General features: G+C 42.9%; 1 protein-coding gene across 6 annotated transcripts in view; it reads right to left on the bottom strand.

The window, feature by feature from the left end:
* Positions 1 to 19,539, bottom strand: part of Aopep (aminopeptidase O (putative)) — a 310,014-nt gene that overhangs the window by 205,005 nt on the left and 85,470 nt on the right. For all 6 annotated transcript variants that reach the window (XR_003845375.1, XR_003845374.1, XM_021215555.2 and 3 more), the window contains exons 4-5: positions 14,198 to 14,357; positions 6,002 to 6,247 (exon numbers count right to left, since the gene is read on the bottom strand). Coding sequence is in view for 4 of the 6 variants with exons in the window: in XM_021215555.2 (XP_021071214.1) it covers positions 6,002 to 6,247; positions 14,198 to 14,357 (406 nt within the window). In the remaining 2 variants the exon portion in view is untranslated. The remainder of the gene's footprint in view (positions 1 to 6,001; positions 6,248 to 14,197; positions 14,358 to 19,539) is intronic.

The raw sequence follows: 19,539 nt of genomic DNA, 5'->3' as shown, positions 1-19,539 counted from the left end.
GATTGCTGCAGGCCTTTCAAAGGCCTGGCAAGTTCTCTTGAAGGATGGCTTCAGCAGTTCTCTGTCAGTCTAGGTGTGTGTGAACAGTTCAAAGAAAAGGAAACACTTAAGTGCAATCATCCAGAGGGTGAGAGGTCACAGTCCGATGATGATAAAATGTTACTTGTGGGTCTGACAAGCGGCACAGCTGCTCCATGACAAGAAGATTCTAGACAAACAGAAGCCATGCTTTCGCTTTGACCATCCCTCAACAGAGAAGTTGGTTCACACTCACCACAGAGCCGGCTCACTCTGAGCCATGATCCACATCACCCTCCCTCAGAGCAATGCCCTCAACCCCAGACAGTTAGACAAGTCTCGCCACCAATGTTGGAGCTCCAAACTCTCAGTCACTGCACAACTTAATACAAACTGATTACTGTCAAGACCACTGTTTCTTAAACTGTGGGTGGATACCTGAACACTGTAACTGAGTTGGGGGGCAGGGGAACAAAAGTTTGGCCCCAGTGAAATGTTGCTGAGCCTATAGCCAGTATAGTTCAAACCCAACACATGCCGAGTTGAACGTGTTTCTGGCAGCAGTTACTGGCATTGCATCATATGTTCACAGCACACACAATACTTTGCACTTCTCCTTGCAGCTCCAAACACTTGTCACAGACTTGCAGCTGCTGAATGTTACCACTGCTGGGTTTTCACTGTGCACACAAAGTTTTCTGCTTTCATGGAAACAAAGATTTAATCACAGGAAGCAAGGACTTATACTTTCCTACCATCATGACTCAGCATACAAGTGTGAGATCAGTGTATCTCTGGATTGATTATTTCATGTTAGCATGTTTGGCTTTAGGGATGTTTAAGTTGCTGATTTGAGTTTCATTTTTAAAAAAATCATAAAGTGAATCAGACCATTAGAATTAGTGCAGAATTTCTAATGATTTTTTAGCTGGCTGTAAAATATTCCTACCATATTTGTTTGAAACAGCCTTCTGAATGCTGAGGATTTTAAAGTCAAAATATCAATCAATTTTGAAAAATACTGAAGATGCAGCATATCCTGCACTGTCAATTACTCAGCTAGGATTTAACTGTTCATGTAAAAATACACAGGCATATCTGTCTCATTAATGTGTATATTAGTCTTTAATAAATGATATACTGAAAATGCTAAAATATATTTCTTTACCACTCAACAGTAAACATATTGCTTTTGTACTAATTTTACATTTACAATTTTAATATAAAAATCTCTTGTAGAGAGGGTTTGTGAGTGGAAAAGCCACCCGCCACCGCAGAGGGCCACTGCTCAGTGAGCAGTCCCAGCAAGCTTGCAAAAACCAAACTTTTCTAGAGGCAGAAAAGGAAGGTGTGAGCTGCTTGTCACCTCACCCACCTGTGCAAAAGGCACAAGGGACAGGAGTGTTCATTCAAATGTTTGGGTTTTTAAAGAAACAACCCATGAAAACATTTGAGATTGTACTTAAAATCTGAGAAACCATGGAAGCGCAAAACAAAACATATATGCAAACCCCAAGTATGGAGTTTGTGAGAGAAAGTTAAGGGTGGGCAGACTGGGGCGTGAACACGCACTGACTTGTCTCAGGGCAAGTTCCTCAGGGAAGAACCACTGTGGGCACAACCCTTGGCATTTAAAGGAGGGGTCTTAGGGAATTAAAGTGTAAGTTAGCAAAAAAAAACAACAACTGAAGAAAGACTTCCAAAGCCTGTGAAACCTTACCACTTAAGATAATGACAGAAACTTATGACTGCTTCCTTTCTGGCAGAAAGGAGCACAGTCTGAGGCTGAAAACAACAGGCCCTTTGTAGCGGCCTGTTGTGCTTTGCTTATTCTATTACGAATTGGCTGGGAGATAAGAACAAACAAGACAACCCCCGCCTAACTCCAGGGAGAGGGGTGGGGCGACCTGGCTCCAGTCTCTCCTGGGCAAGTGTGTGCAGGGCGCCTGTTTGTAGTTGAGGTACTTAGGAAACTCCATGCAGCGTCAGGAGCTGGGATAAGATGTAGACATCTTCCATTGCACAACCCAAACAAGTTGTGTTAATAAGGGGCTTTACAATATTTCTCCACCAAGAGCATTGAGAATATTTGAGTAATTATTTCTCTAAACTCTTTGTCAACATTATTTTTGTTCAATAAGAAAAAAAAATCCTTAAAAACATAGACAAGCAAACATTTACATCGAGCTCCCCTCCCTGGGCCCTACTGTGTGAGCAAGGAATCACGAAACAGACAGCAGGTAAAGACAATGTGGCTTGGGGTCACCTTTCTCCCTTGGCACTGGAGTAGAGTCCAGTCTAGGTGTCAGGTGCTGTGCTAGTTCCAGTAGTGGTGATTCTGCTCAAGAACAGCGGTTGCTAACCCTGGGGCTCTAGTTAGCAGGTCATGAGACAGTACAGCACCCATGATCCCAAGACAAAGCTCGTCTCTGTGGCTGTCCCATATCTCAGTGTCTGTGCTTATTCTCATGTGGCTGACCTAAGCCCACCCTAACAAAGCCACCCCCCCCTACCCTACAGTGTCCTTAGTTTTACTTTCTGCAGAGCACACATTTTCACTTTTGTGTATTCTCTTTTTCTCCCAGACTGGAATGAAGATCTATCTCATCAACTTGTCCCATATCTCATCACCTACTTGCCCTTGTAGGTTCCTAAGTTAAGTGCTGCATGCAGACAACATGCTTGATGGAAACAGAGAGACTGAGCAGGCAGTTACACACAACCTGGTATGGAGCCAGTAGAAAGGAGGTCAGCGTCTGTCGGCTACTTCAGCCAGCCACACTACCTCTACTTCCCACATCTGGACAAAGGCAAGACGAACATGTGAACAGAGAAGTTGAAATGTAGAGCCACATGGCTTTTGATGGCAAGAAACAAAGCCCTGGCACTGAGATAATTTTCAGGCTTCTTAAAATTCAAATATAGAGTAGGGGGTATGGTACCTGGATATCAGCAAAGTAGTCTTGCCAGCCTAATTCTGCTTTGCGACACATAACTGAACTATTAAAGATAAAAACAGGTAAGACCAGGACATAATTGTGATCTGATGAGAGACAAATAGCAAAATAATCATGTAGAGAGGTAGGACTGGCATGTTCATCTTAAGCAATATTCATAAATCTAGTCGCAGGCCATCATTTCACTGACATTACTGACACTATAGCAAGGTATGGAGTGTGACCAAGAGCATCCTTTGCATTCATTTCTCAGTGAAAGGAAGGTGGGTTGGCTGTTCCATCTCAACTTGAGACACAAGAATGCATGAGGTCATAATGAAAACGGTAGAATATTATCTCAACAGCAGGAGAGTTATCTGTACATGAGAAACTTATTTAAAATGTACTCATAACTTTATGAATGCATCCTATTACTCCAAAACATGCAGAAGCCATGTTCACAGAGGCAGAAATGAAATGAAACAAACCCAGAAAGTCCACATATCTCAAATGAGTAAAAGATGAGATGGGGTGGGCCATGGAAGACCAAATGCAAGCTGGTAGCCAGACAAGAGTGAAAGCGCCTTTCCTTTAGAACAGTGAGTAAGGAAAGGGCTGGGGCAAGAATATGAAGCTTGCAAGTTGCAAAAATGTGTTTTCCTCAGTTCACTGGAGTCACCTATTTGGCTCAAAAGCAGAACCAAAAAAGAGAGTTTAAGGATTCTCATTCAAGCTCTGATAAATAATGTTTAACACATTATGTATTGTCCAAACATTTTTTAAATCCTTTAACACAGTTAATGACTTTCCTGTTGTTGTTCACATGGAGATGCTGAATGTCATTTGCCAAAGTGAAATACTAAAATGGTACTCATAATTAAAACGTAATTGCTAAAGAAGCCCAGAGCTATGGAATTTATGATCCTGCTACTTGTGTATAAAACAGGGACTCGGGAAAGAACCAGTTAATTTACCAAGAAGTCCTTTGATTCTCCAGCACACTATAATGATCAGGACATGGTGAATTCTGATTTCTCATGATGGTATCTCAGATTTGAGAGTCTGCCTATCCCTGTTTGGGGCACAGAGTTGACCTCCATGCCTACCATCTTTGCTCTAGCAGAGCCTTGAGCACGGATAAAGAGGTGGGGCCCCAGGAGCTGGTTGAGTCATCCAGGTGCTCAGCTATATATGTGGCTCAGAGGGTAGAGATCTATAGGGTCAAATACAGCAAGTAGAATCGATTTAAATCAGAGTTTGAAAAAATAAAAGTCCACCCCAAATCTGAACCCCAACTAGGAGTACACAACACCATAATCACCCTTCCACTGTTCAACTGCAAAGAACAGTAGCAAAGTACAGGAAACAACTTAACCAGAACAGACTATTTCCTGACTAATCAGGAAAGGTAGGGTGGGGATGGAGGATCTATTTGAGATTTCTGTACAGTTCTCCAGTTCTGAAGCCTAATAGCACTCTCATGGTGGCTAAGTTGTTCCTGACACCCCAGTTTTGACATTAGTGCACAGCACCATTTGGCCGTCAGGTACTTAGGTTCATTATTTTAAAAATATAGCACTAAGAATATTTAAATCATGTTAAATATCTCAAAAAGCAAAAACTTTACCATCTGCCTGCTTGGGCATACAGATTTGGAAGGAAAAGCTTACAGAATAGTCTTCAGGTTAGCATATTCTACTTCTGGCAGACTGTGTCTCAAGAAGGAGCTATCAAGAAGTTCTATGCGTGAAAAATACTTTGGCTTTGGTTCCCCCAGGCTAGAACATAAGAGTTGTTAGCAAATATGTCCTGAAAAACAATGCTCATAAAGTGTTAAAACCTAACAAACAAATATAACCCCTCAAAACTGTATACAAATGAGACGCATTTAATGAACAACCCTTTCTTCACCAATAAGTTCTTCAAAGGAACCAAAGAAGTCTCCTTGTTAAGACAAACTATATATAGACATCAAGACAATTATATGATGCATGCAACCACATATATATAATTATCCTAGTTTTTATATTCCCATTATCTTTATAAATACAGGATAAAAATCAGTCTAAACAATTTTCTGAGGCCTCCTCAAGGATTACAACAAGCCTTTAAAAATGTGGTGTGGGGTGTATGTGTGCGTGTGTATAGGGTTTGTGTGTGTGTGTGTGTGTGTGTGTGTGTGTGTGTAGTAAAGATCAAAAGCAAATGTTCTGGACAGTACTTTTCTACTCAAGGGTTTAACCAAGAATGTGTGCAGTTTTGTTTTGTTTTTTTTTTTGGAAAACACCACAAATGACAGCTGTTCAAAAGCATGGAAATTAATTAGCAGCAAGAATTTCCTTGACTAATAGGGAAAAACTCAAAGCCACATGTCTGATGAGCTTGCTTTCCCACCCTAGTCAAGCACAGCCCTGTTACTGATTAGGATTTGCAAACAGAAGCATAGTCAAGGTTCACGTGCCATCTTTTCCTTGTGGGACAGAGCTGCTCTCCCATCACTGTGTGAACAAACTGTGGGGCTGTAATTAACAGAGCAAAGGGTCAGCTAGCAAGTTTCTACTTTTTGTCAGAATCAGATGGAGGCACAGTAAAAAGAATTCATTTACAGTATTAAAGATAGGAACAAGTCGTTATACCCTTCCCCCACAGTAAGCTTTTAGCTGTTTTTCCAGTACTGTGAATAAATTCATGCTCTGACATGGGGCTCTCAAGTTGTAGCCTTGTGACCAATGGTGAGAATGGATGAGGCAGCAGGTCAGGATTAGGTGAACAGCTGTGGCCCTGGGACCAGGTTTTGTTACTGTGCTTAGAGCCCGACGCATGACCTTGGACTCACTAGCAGTAAGTTCTCATCACCCAAGCTAACAACAACTGAGCAATCATAAAAAGATCCCCTGAAGCCAGCAGCAAGATATCCAGGAGGGGACAATGAACCCCTTCTATCCAAAGCAAATAAAACTCCTGACAGAGAGAGTTTGAGAAAAACATTCCTCTATTAGTTCCTAGACGTTTGAAGCATGTTCCACATGTCATGAAGAGCAGCATACCTGGCCATCCCCAGACTTGGAAAGTTGGTGGGGACAATGAGAATGTCCAGCCGGGAGAAAGGGTGTGTTCCCAGGACAGAGTGTGCAGCTGAGAGGCAAGGAGGGATCAACCACAGCAGGGCCTCTTGGCAGGCACCCTCAAGGCACACTGGGGCAAACACTCGATACGGAATGATGTCCTGGGTGGCAGCAGACACACTCTGGAACCGGCAAGGGTATTCCACATGACTGCAAGTGCTATCACACCTGGGCAACAAAAAAGAAGACAGAGGTTCAAACAGGCTTATTAGAAAAGGTGGCTCATTTCAAGTATTGGCTTGTTTGCTTTTGGACAGCAGTGAAAATTATAGGTCAAATATTTATTGAGGTGCCTGAAGTGACTTCAATCTAAGCTAATGAAAGCAAAGATCTTATTTTAGAATTATGGGGGTCACGGGTGGACAAGATTTGAAACAATAAAGCAACCTTCCACCCAAATAAAAGCAAATTCTACCTTCAGTAATGTGATCGCAAATATCATCATAGAGAAACTGTTCAAGTGACTGACAGTTCTTAGAGAGGGAGAGATGCAATCACCATTTTATTTACTGGCTTCTCATTGAGATCTCATGGAGCCCAGGTAGCTCTGAACTCAGGGTATAGCTGAGGCTACCCTCCAATCTCTGAAATCTCTGACGCTTCTGCATCTGTCTCTCAAGCACTGGGGTTGCAGCTGTGAGCTGCTATACCTGTCTACAGGCAAATTCAAGATTCCATTCTGGAAAATCCTAGAATAAGTGACCTGGGGTGAGCTAGGACAATGAACCAATAACAGCTATAGATATAGTGTTCCAAAAAAATCACAAGCAGCATTAAAAAAAAAATCACAAACCAGCTTATCAAAAAGTAATCTAGGCATTCTTCACAAAATGTGCCAGAGGCTGGCACTTCTGAGAGCACTCTTTTCAATACTCTTTTGGGCTTTGGAGACAGGGTCATGCATCCCAGGCTGGCCTTAAACTCACCATGTAGATGAGAATGGCCTTGGACTCCTGATCATCTTGTCTCTACCTCCTGTGTGCTGGGATTACTGGCATATGCCTGGTTTGCATAGTGCTGGGAATTGAACCTAGGGCTTCCTGCATATTGGGTAAGCACTGTACCTACTGAGCTATATCTCCAGTCCCTTTCTAATGTACTTTCAGTATAAATGTAATGAAATCAACCTTCAAGTGAAGCAGAGAAGAGCCCAGCTAGCCCCATGGACATGTTACTCCCTGAAAGGCAAAGGAGGAATTGAAAGAAAATTCCTAGGGCCTGACTCACAGGCCTCAAGAGAACTTACATAGCTAAAGAAACCAACATCAAAGAGAATTCTATTTTTTCATCTGTTAACATGCCCTCTATTCAGACACAATGGAAAAACCCTGTAACCTTAAATTGCAGATTATAATTCTAGCTGTGGGTGCTACTGTGATTCACCACAGATACTGAAGAATCTCTAAGTGCTTGCCTGCCTCAATTTGGGCAGGTTGCAACAATAATTCTTCTTGAGGTTTATGAAGTATCTTCCAGACACCCAAGGCCTGTGATCAGGAGATCCACACAGCTATGTAAATAAACCTCACCTTCCACCATCATGCTTCAAGAATAACCAGCCACAGTGAGGCCTGGTTATGGTTGGGGGTGGGTAAAAAAAATGGAGACCCATAAAACTGCCAGGATAAAGTGTCTGCAAGAATAGAGTTACTAACACTGAACTCAAGCCAAAGTCCTGGACTCATCACCTTACAAAGTGTCTGCTTGTAAACATTCAACTAAACAGGCTACAACATCCACCTAGAGACGAGGAACAAAGATGGCCAACTATTGAGCCTCTATGGGGTTTTAAAAAATGTATTTACACAGAAAAAATGTACTATGGTAATTTAAGCTCACATACTCTACTGAAAAGCTTTTACAAGCTGTAGTTGATCATGTGTCCATGGCATATGCCCATACACCTGTAACTCCAGCACTTGAAAGGGAAAGACAGAAGAATCACGAGTTCAAGGTAAGTTTGGGCTCCTTGAGATCATGCCTCAAAACTCCCACCCAAAGGCTTTTAGAAGCCAAGTGTGACAACAGCATGGACCAGTATGTCTAGAACTCCAGCACTCGGGAGGCTAAGGCAAGAGTACTGTGGATTTGACACCAGCCTGGACTATGTCTGTTCTGGGCCAGCTTGGGCTACAAGTAGCAACCTTGTCTTAAAAACCTGAAAAAAAGAGGGGGTCTTCAAAGCATGTTCCTAAAGCTAGAACTCTCTGGATGCAGCTAGGGAATAAGTTTAAGATCTAAACATCATGATGCCACAGTGCAGGGAGGCATGCTACCTAGAAACTGCTTGTCCCCATGCAGGGAGACTGTCTCTTACACCTAAGAAAACTAGAAGTTAGGGAACAGACTGAAGGCAGCAATGGTACACCAAACAAGCCTGTTTGTTCAAGGGAAAAGATGAGTCATTTTCTTTCCAAGCCTGTATGAACACTCACCAAACTAATGAGGGTGATTACTGTTAGATGCATAACTTAATCCCATTTTCCATAAAACTTAGGACTTAAAAGAAATCATGCTATGGGCAAATTACGTCACTGAGGCTCTTGATAGTGAAGGAACTGTATGAGGGGTGCCACTTGTGAGGTCTTATGTAAAGACCAATACACCTTGGTTTCAGTGGTTGAGCTGTAACCAGTGTGGTGATCAGCTGTGACCGAGGTGAGAACTGCAGTATTCGGGGCCTCTTTCTCTTCATCATAGCCACAGTCTCACCAATATGGCTGCCTGAAGAGAGGAGGACAGATTAGGAAGGATAGGAGAGAACTCTGTGACATGACAGAATATTTTGAATTAGGTGTGTACACAATACTCCAGTAGGCCACAGTAGATGTCAATCACATACTAACATGCTTCCTAAGGTTTCTGCAGGCAAAAGATGACTATACCCATTCACTTCAAGGCCCCATTCAAGCAGCAGCTAAGGGGATCCAGGGCTTATGTAATCAACAGCACAGACCCAGTAGCAACTGGAGATTCTTTCTCTTCCATTCATAGTGGCTTTCCTCAATTTTTACTACTCTCAAGACAGACTTTCCCCACCCCAAGTCTTCCTTTCTGCAGAATGAATCATCTCAATGTCTTTAACGTGGTGCCAGTTTTCCAATGCTTTCAATCAGTTTCATTAAGTTCTACTGCAGGATAGCCAAGCTTCCATCCCAAGCATAAGCTGCATGACCCCAAATGAAGGCCTGAGAGGCTTAATGTAACACAAAACTCTTCTATGGCTGAAACTAAATAGAATTAATGCATATTGGACTGCTTATCTAATGTCTTTAGTCTGTGTGTTTACTAAAATGTTCATCCCAAGTGGACTGGAGGAGTTCTTTGTCCCTGCTAATTTAGCTCATCTGAATGATGATCAAAAACTTCAGTGACTAAGCCGGGCAGTGGTGGCACACGCCTTTAATCCCAGCACTCGAGAGGCAGAGGCAGGCAGATTTCTGAGTCCAAGGCCAGCCTGGTCTACAGAGTGAGTTCCAGGGCAGGCAGGGCTACACAGAGAAACCCTGTCTTAAAAAATGCAAAAATGAAAAAAAAAAATTCAGTGACCAAGTCTTTGGCTAAATTCTGGAAACTAGATGAACACTTAGGTAAGTGAAAATCATGGTGTGGAACGCTTTTGTAAATGTGAGGTTGACATGAGCGAGATTGGTGGGAAGAAAGTCTGGCCAGGTGGGCATCACCAGATGTGAACATGCTCAGGAACACCAACATAGGTGTGATGGCAAAACAGAGTTGCTCAGCCCACGGAGCCGGGGATATGGTGGATAAACAGAACTACTTTGACTACTAGAGTTGTGGATAAACAGAATGACTTTAACTACTAGAGACAGTCATATGAGATGGGATGACACGGCAGTATTGAGAACTCTAAACTACTGTTTTATCAGTTGTACATTTCTGATGGACAACTATGCAGATAATCAAAAAGAAAGTGTTCACTGTCAGTCATGGAAAGGAGTATGAAGAGGGCATTCCACAACACTACCCCTCCTTATGCTTGCACAAAAGAACAAAAAACAAACAAACAAAAAAACCAAAAAACCATTTCCTGGAGTGGGACATGTGACCTCCCCTAGCTCCCCTGATTGGCTGGCCTTTTCGGACCCCTCTTATCAAGAAGGATCTTCTGGATATGGGCACAGGGGAAAATTTCCTAAACAGAACAGCAATGGCTTGTACTGTAAAATCAAGAATTGGCAAATGGGACCTCGTAAAATTGCAAAGCTCCTGTAAGGCAAAAGACACTGCTAACAAGACAAAAAGGCCACCAACAGATTGGGAAAGGATTTTTACCAATCCTAAATCTGATAGAGGACTAATATCCAATATATAAAAAGAGCTCAAGAAGCTGGACTCCAGAAATTCAAATAATCCCATTAAAAAATGGGGTACAGAGCTAAACAAAGAATTCTCAACTGAGGAATACTGAATGACTGAGAAACACCTGAAAAAATATTCACCATCCTTAGTCATCAGGGAAATACAAATCAAAACAACCCTGAGATTCCATCTCACACCAGTCAGGATGGCTAAAATCAAAAACTCAGGTGACAGCAGATGCTGGCAAGGATGTGGAGAAAGAGGAACACTCCTCCATTGCTGGTGGGATTGCAAGCTTGTACAACCACTCTGGAAGTCAGTCTGGCGTTTCCTCAGAAAATTGGATATAGTACTACTGGAAGATCCAGCAATACCTCTCCTGGGCATATATCCAGAAGATGTTCCAACTGGTAATAAGGACACATGCTCCACTATGTTCACAGCAGACTTATTTATAATAGCCAGAAGCTGGAAAGAACCCAGATGTCCTTTAACAGAGGAATGTACAGAAAATGTGGTACATTTACACAATGGAGTACTACTCAGCTATTTAAAAACAATGAATTTATGGAATTCTTAGGTAAATGAATGTATCTGGAGGATATCATCCTTAGTGAGGTAACCCAATCACAAAAGAAGTCACTTGATATGCAGTCACTGATAAGTGGATATTATCCCAGAAACTTAGAATACCCAAGATACAATTTGCAAAACACAAGAAAATCAAGAAGAAGGAAGACCAACGTGTGGATACTTCACTCCTCCTTAGAATAGGGAACAAAATACCCATGGAAGGAGTTACAGAGACAAAGTCTGTAGCTAAGACGAAAGGATGGACTATCCAGAGACTACCCCACCTGGGGATCCATCCCATAACCAGCCACCAAACCCAGACACTATTGCATATGCCAGCAAGATTTTGCTGAAAAGACCCTGATATAGCAGTCTCTTGTGAGGCTATGGCAGTGCCTGGAAAATACAGAAGTGGATGCTCACAGTCAGCTATAGGATGGAACACAGGGCCCCCAATGGAGGAGCTAGAGAAAGTCCCTAAGGAGCTGAAGGGGTCTGCAACCCTATAGGTGGAACAACAATATGAACTAATCAGTACCCCCAGAGCTCGTGTCTCTAGCTGCATATGTAGCAGTAGATGGCCTAGTCGGCCATTGTTGGGAAGAGAGGCCCCTTGGTCTTGCAAACTTTATATGCCCCATACAGGGGAACGCCAGGGCCAAGAAGTGGGAGTGGGTGGGCAGGGGAGCAGGGTTGGGGGACGGTATAGGGGACATTCAGGGTAGCATTTGAAATGTAAATGAAAATATCTAATAAAAAAAAAAAAAAAAAGAAGGTTCTCCTGGAGTCTGCTGTCTGACCTCTTTAAACCAGTGCAGCAGTTGACCTGTTTGGTAACTGACATGGAAGTATTAGAAAACCTGGCACCTGTGTACTCTCTCAGTTCAATTTGTCAGTGACCAAATCTTTGCTATCATTTCCTTCTGTATGCTCTTCAACTCATTCCTAGCACACAAGGGCAGAAGAAGAACAGGGTTCACCTTCCCTAGGACACAAAGGAAGTTTCTCAGCTTCCTTTTCCCAGTTCCCCAGTCTGACCTGGCCATGCTCTCTTCTGTTCACAATGGCAGAGTCAAGTGAAAGGAGATTCCAATTATTCTGAGCAGGAGGGCCTAACTCTACCTAATCTCTTTGTCTTCTTCTCCTCATGATCAGTGAGCCCTAAGACTGTAGGTAAACTTCTTCACCATTAAGAGCCCACAAACAGGGCTGGTGAGATGGCTCAGTGATTAAGAGCACTGACTGCTCTTCCAGAGGTCCTGAGTTCAAATCCCAGCAACCACATGGTGGCTCACAACCATCTGTAATGGGATTCGATGTCCTCTTTTGGAGTGTCTGAAGACAGTGACAGTGTATGTACATATAATAAATAAATCTTAAAGAAAAAAAAAAAAAAAGCATGGCTTTGTCAAGCTGCCATAGGATAGCATCCTCAGGTTTAAGGGCCTTCATGTTTTCTTTCTTTTTCAAAAATTACATTGTGTGTGTGTTTGCGTATGCATGTGTGTGTGACAACAAAGGGTTCATGCAGAGGTCAGAGAATAACTTTTGAGACTTGGCGCTCTTCTTCTAATATGTGGGTTCTGGGGAACGAACTCAGGCTTTTAGGCTTGACAGCAAGAACCTTCACACTGAGCCATCTCCCAGTCCCTCAACTTCTGTTTTTCTGAGGATACTCTCTAGTTAGTATCAATAGCTGGGTCATGTGGAAACTCCAAGTAAGAAGATGGCTCCAAGATGCCTTCTGAAATTGCTCAGTTCTTATATTTAGGTGTTAAACATCTCTTTGAAAGATTCTAAGTCACCTCTGTAGAGATTAGACCTAATATAAATGAATACAGGTAATGTTCCTCAGTAGGTAGGAAAATAAACAAATTATTGTCTGAGCCTCTTTATCCTCATTTATAATCAAAAGTAACAGAGCCAACACATCTTACTGGTCTCTTCTCAGGTCTAAATGACCCCTGGACACTGCCTTCAGATAGCCCGTGGCTTCTGTGTGGGTTCAGGATCAGCTAGGACACACAACAGTCACAAACCTTGCAGAGCACATCAGTGCTCTACCAAAAGAAGATACATTTCTTGCTCATACCAAGTCAAAGTTACTCTTTGGGGCCCCTGTCTTCCTCATTCAGAAACTGGGGCCATTTGCAATTACAAAGTGAAACCTCTCGCGTGGATCCAGAGCATGGAAAGGGAATACTAGAGAGTCTCACTTACAGTTAATATTCCCACATGAAAGCAGTGTGTGCCACTTCTGTCCACAATTCCCCACTTCCCTTTCGAGGATACAACTAAAAGCTAATAATCTTTCTGGAACCATATAAAGTAGAGCCATTAGGACAGACACTCTAAACCTGACATATTACTGAGCAAAAAGTAGAAACGAGCTCTGTGCTGCCAAGAAAGCACAATGTAGGCAGAAATTGTGCCAGTCAGAGAAGAAACCACGTGGTGTCAGTTCCTGAGTGCCATAGCCACCGTGGTAAGAATATAAGCCACATAGCAAAGAAAGACAAGTACAGAACGTTAACTTAGTTGGTTTCTTTTTCTGTTCTATTTGAGACTGGGTCTCATAGAGGGCTGGCTTGAACTTGCCATGTATCCAAGATTGACTTTAACTTCTTACCTCTCTGCCTCTGCCTCCTAAGTGTAGGATTATAAGTACAGGCCACCACACCTGTTTATGTGGTGTTGTGATGGAATCCAGGGCTTCATGCCTGTTGAGTAAGGACTCTACCAACAAAACCCTGTCACTCTGTCTTATTTCAAAGATCAAACATTTGTATCATTCTTCTCAGCAGGAATCCCTTAACCCAACAACTATGTGAGTTCTCCTGTAGCCTGTGCTCCCCGAGGCTACAGAGCACCACTGAAGAGGTTGCCCCACAACATCCTCAGGTCAAATGGACGACGAATTTCACTGCACTCTTAAGCCACTTTTTGACCAGGCACTATAACCAACTTCTAAAAGATTGGAGGCAGACGGTTCAGTATGAAGCTTTTTAATTTAAGCTAACATGTAGAAATGCTTCTCCTGGCATCACAGACGATTTCCATCCCCCTGCTTTCTTCTTATTCCTCATGAGCCCATATTTCTGCCTCCCAGTCCTCTTTTTCCCAGTAGGCCTTTCCCTGCTTTGACGAGGTCCAAACTGGCCCAGGTCCTCAGCAAGTGACTCATAGCCTTAGAGAGAAGTCAGCAAATTCCCAAACACAAACCTCAAGCCAGCTTCCGATGGTGGGAGGGGGAGAGCATGCTCAGTCATCAGATCGTCTGATGGGGATGCCTTGGGCTTCATTTCTGTCCAGCACCCCACTGCAATTGCCACGGTAGAGGCTGGCATTGGCATAGTCACATAGTAATGCCAGCTCATGTATCCTGTAAACAGAGAGCAATTTTCATGAGGCGCTGTGTGGCTCTGGACCTTACTCAATTCTAGTTCTCTCGAATAGCCTATGGGACAAACTGGCAATGCCTCATTTTTGACACAGGTCATGCCACCTGAAAGGGTATGACTTCAGGCCCCAGGAAAAGCACAAGAGGGATGCTAGTTTGAAGCAGCCAAGGAGTTCTGGGTCTTTCCTAGAGACCAGATTAAAGCCATCAGCAAGGCTAACTGGACAGGGTGGTGCTGAAGTGGCCAGTTAGCCACAAACATAGCAGGGCTCTGGTCCTGGGCTACCACAGATACAAGAACACGTCCTCTTCTTCTCCATGCCTGGCATGAAAAAGAAGACACAGTTGATATTTGATGAAAAATGAATAAATGAGGAATGATCATTTCTGTCCTGTAATCTAACTATTTTTTTTTTATTTAATTAAAGTCATTCTAAGATGGATACAGTAGGAAAGCATGAAATTATGGAAAGGAAGTGCCTAGGGTTTGGTCCTGACTTTACAACCAATTAGCTGTGGAAATATGGGTCTTACCTTCATCCTTCTATTTAGTTGATCACCCTCTCCTCCCTGAGCTGATACAAAATAAAAGTAGAGTTCTTGGTACCAAGGATTCCCACCCCAGTTCAAAATGTATTCTCTATTTGGCCTAGACATTAGAGAAGGCTTTTCCCAGGTAAGTGATTGATAACTTATAATGCTAGGTCTCTCTTACTTAAAAGAAGAAGTAAACTTCCTGTTTCCAAAATCCGAACACATCTACTAATTTAGTATGACATTCTTATCCAAGCATCTACTATGAGTTGATAGTTCATAGAGTCAGGCTTGGTAATGAGTAAGCCTTGGCTATATGGAAAGCTTAGCAAGCTTGAAATAGCCTGGGATACATGAGACTTCATCTCAGGGTGTGTGTGTGTGCGTGTGTGCATGTGTGCGTGTGTGTGTGTGTGTGTGTGTGTGCGTGTGTCTACTGCCAACAGAGGTCAGAAGATGGTGTCAAATCCCTTGAAACTGCAGTTACAGATGTGTGAGCCACCAGGCAGGTGCTGGGAATCAAACCCAGGTCCTCTGCAAGAGCAACAAGTGCTCTGAACCACTAAGCCATCTCTCCAGATCCTTATACAATTGTTTTTGAAAAGCTTTGACTTAAGAAGAAAAAAGAAAAAGAAAATAACCCAGGTCTAAATCCAAGGGATAGGGCTAGTCATGACCTACAGTATTCTTTTGACAATTTACTATGGATAACTGGAAGTTTGCTTTAAAAAAAAAATCTAAACATTAGGGGCTAGGGATGTAAAACTGTTGTTAGGAATACTTGCCTTATATACATACACCTGTAATCTCTGCTCTCGAGAGATAGAAGCACTTAGATCAGAGATTCAAGCTTGTCCTTGGCTACATACTGAGTCCAACCCAGCCTGGGCTACATACGAACTTTGGGATCAGCAACAGAGAAGCCATACAGAGGTTTGAGGAACAGAGGCTGATGACATGGAAGCTGGAGACCTGTGATCAGCTGTAGTGAGGCTGGCGCATGTGTACACTCTGAACTGCCAGTCTATTTCTTAAACTTCTCTTCCCGACTCTTAACAAACCAAGGAGCTTCAAGGCAATTGCAGAAAGCCTGGGGCTCAAGACTGAGAGAACAAAGTAAGTATAAAATACACCCGGAAGACAGTGAGCAGAGTCAAGATGTTAGCACCACCAGACAAAAACCCTCAGAATTAAAAGAACACATTTGAAAGTACATCATTGGAAAAGAAAAGCTTGATGGGAAAAAGAAAGACCCAATAAAGGGATGAGAGAAGATACTGAGGTAACAATATCTCCCAGAGGGTCAAGGCAAAATGTCAAATAAAACCAAGCCAAGCCAAGCCAAGCCAAAACAAAACAACAAAAATAAGGGAAGACAAGGCAAGTGCAGTTGAGAGGCCCAACACCCTTGTAATAGGCAGGTAGTAGGAGAGTACTGTCAGCTTACGACTCAGGGAATTGCACCAGAGGGAACATGAGAGTCTAGACAGAAAAGACACAAAATATCTGAGACACAGAGTAAGACACTCATATCAAGAGTACTATGAAACTGAAGCAGGAGAATAAAGACAAGATACTACATTTTCAGATACACAGAGCTTAAAAACATCTACCTCTTACACACCCATATTCCTTGGAAGCTACTAGACCACAGAAATATGCTTCAAAAAGAGGCTAGAGAGAAATGAGAATGCCTGCAGACCACACACCCACAGAAGTCAACTAAGGACCCAGAGAGAATCCCTCAGGAAACCAGGAGACCAAGAGTCCAGGGCTGATAAATACACAGAAATACAAGAAAATAGAGTGGGCAGACACCAAAGCACCATTATTAACTCCAAGTAGAAGGAACACAAAGAAATGTTACAGCCATAGCTTTTCTACAAGCCTCTGGTTCTTCACGAATACAAACTTGAAGTATTGATACAAATCATATAATGTGACCTACAAAGAGAAGATAAGACACTGGGAAGGCCCAGCTCTGCATAACAAGCACCTTATCAGGGATGCAAGGCAGGAAACACCAAGTAGCCAGGTAAGAGTTAGAAGTAGCTATTTCAGCTGGGTGGTGGTGGCACATGCCTTTAATCCCAGCACTTGGGAGGCAGAGGCAGGTGGATTTCTGGGTTCGAGGCCAGCCTGGTCCACAGAGTGAGTTCTAGGACAGCCAAGACTACACAGAGAAACCCTGTCTCGAAAAACTAAAAAAAGAAGTAGCTATTTCATTTATTTTTGCCCATAGATGAGTGCTCAGAGACTGTGCTATATACTCAACCTTCTTTTTGCTTTTTATTTTGAGACAGAGCATCACTAAGTACCCAGGCTGGCTTTGAACTAGAGCTCTTTCTGCCTTGGGTTCCAGAGTAGCTGGGGTTTGTCGCAGGATTTTCCCTGTCCAATCACATTAGGGCAGTGGGAGATCTGTGATTGGACAGGGAAGAGAGGCAGAGCAAAGAGTTGCAGAGACAGGGAGCATCTCTGGGTAGTGGAAAAAGAGGAAGATGACATGAATCAGTGTGGCTATGACCAGCCACAGGTTGTTACAATACCATAAAGGTTAGAATATTGGGATAATTTGCCTAATCTAGGTGGGAGCTTTTATCATTATCAATTGGTTCTGAAATTATTGTATTGGCATCTTGTGTATTGAGAACTTACTGATATATAAATCTGATTGGTTAACTATAAACATTGAGTCTTGAGTTTACTGTGTATTGTGATATGGAACTGAGAGGTTGGCAGTTCCATTTGGTTACTAGAATGTGGGACAGAGCTGATGGCAGAGAGGGAACTAGTGGATCCAGGGACAAGTGAATGAGAGTTGGGAACACAGTGATGGGGCATAAGGGGGGGGGGTGAGTTGGAGAAAGTAGCTTAGCAAGAATATGCCAGTGCCAGCACTAGTGGGAATGCTGGCTCGTTTTTTAATATTTCCCACAGCAAGGGTTACAGGTGTGTGCTGGAAGGCCTACCTGAAACTGGTTATTTCTGAGTCAGAGGTATAATGACAAGGAGAAACAAAGTGACTGCTCTTTGAGAAGAGAGTATAATAGAAACAGCAATTATTTGGCACTTAAATAATGTATTTTAACGTAAAATAAAATTAAATCATTAAAAAGTAAACTCTCTCTCTCTTTTTTTTTTTCCTTTTGATTCACCATCAACCCATGGCTACTGTTGTCTTAACTAGCCCGGGTCTTGAGATTGAAAAGGAGAGTCACCACACCCAGAAAAAGAACATTTTTCAGTCTTGAGACACTGTTAAAATGATAAAATAAAACTTCAAGTGGGAAGGAGAATTTAGAAATGAAGCATAGGCGTAAGAAAAACACGCTGTGCCAGTGTTCAACATTGAGCTTTGGCCTGCTCTTTTACTATCTGTCTAGTTTGAGGGACGTCTTGTGTTCAAGTACTGAAACCACTTCTAAGGTCACTAAGAACTAGAGGGCCAATCACATGACACTTCATCTAGCACTCAAGGTGAGGTAGCAAAGGCATTATGGAACACAAAGGCACAACAAATGAGAGGAGTGGAAATATGTAGAAAAAGTTAGCAGCTACAATACTATGGAATCTGAAGTGAGACGGTGAAAGCAAGCCTGCTGAGGTCCAGGAGAGACAGCTGGAGACATTACTGCTCCCTCAAGGTCTTCTCTGAAGCTAAAACAACAGAAAGATTTTTTGTTTTTAATTTTTTTATTGGGTGTTTTCTTTCTTTACATTTCAAATGTTATCCCCTTTCCTGGTCCCTCCCCCTAAAGCCCCCATCCCATCCTCCCTCCCCTTGTTTCTATGAGGGTGTTCCTCCACCCTCCCACCCACTCACTCCCACCTCCCTACCCTCAGTTCCCCTACACTGGGGCATCTATAGAGCCTTCATAGGACCAAAGACCTCTTCTCCCATTGATGACAAGGCCATCCTCTGCAACCTATGCAGCTGGAGCCATGTGTACTACTTTCTTGATGGCTTAGTCCCTGGGAGCTCTTGGGGGACTGGTTGGTTGACACTGTTGTTCTTCCCCCTTTTAAAGGGGTTGCAATCCCCTCTATCTCCTCCGGTCCTTTCTCTAACTCCTCCATTGGGGACCCTGCACTCAGTGCAATGGTTGGTTGCAAGCATCCATCTCAGTATTTGTCAGGCTCTGGCAGGGCCTTTCAGGAGACAGCCATATCAGGCTCCTTTCAGCATGTACTTCTTGGCATCCACAACAGTGTCTGGGTTTGGTAACTATATACGGGAAGAATCCCCAGGTGGGGCAGTCTCTGGGTTGCCTTTCCTTCAGACTCTGCTCTACACTTTATCTCCACATTTGCTCTTGTGAGTATTTTGTTCTCCTAAGAAGAACCGAAGCACCCACACTTTGGTCTTCCTTTTTCTTTTCTTTTCTTTTCTTTTCTTTTTTCTTTTCTTTTCTTTTCTTTTTTTTTCTCTTGTTTTTAGAGAGAGGGTTTCTCTGTATAGCCTTGGCTGTCCTGGAACTCACTTTGTAGACCAGGCTGGCCTCGAAGTCAGAAATCCACCTGCCTCTGCCTCTCGAGTGCTGGGATTAAAGGCGTGCGCCACCACACCCGGCGTCTTCCTTTTTCTTGAGCTTCATGTGGTCTGTGAACTATATCTTGGTTATTTGGA

This window comes from Mus pahari, chromosome 16 (genome assembly GCF_900095145.1).
Source record: "Mus pahari chromosome 16, PAHARI_EIJ_v1.1, whole genome shotgun sequence".
NCBI lineage: Eukaryota > Metazoa > Chordata > Mammalia > Rodentia > Muridae > Mus > Mus pahari.
The sequence above is the reverse complement of the archived record's forward strand: the minus strand, read 5'-3'. Positions and strand labels throughout refer to the sequence as shown.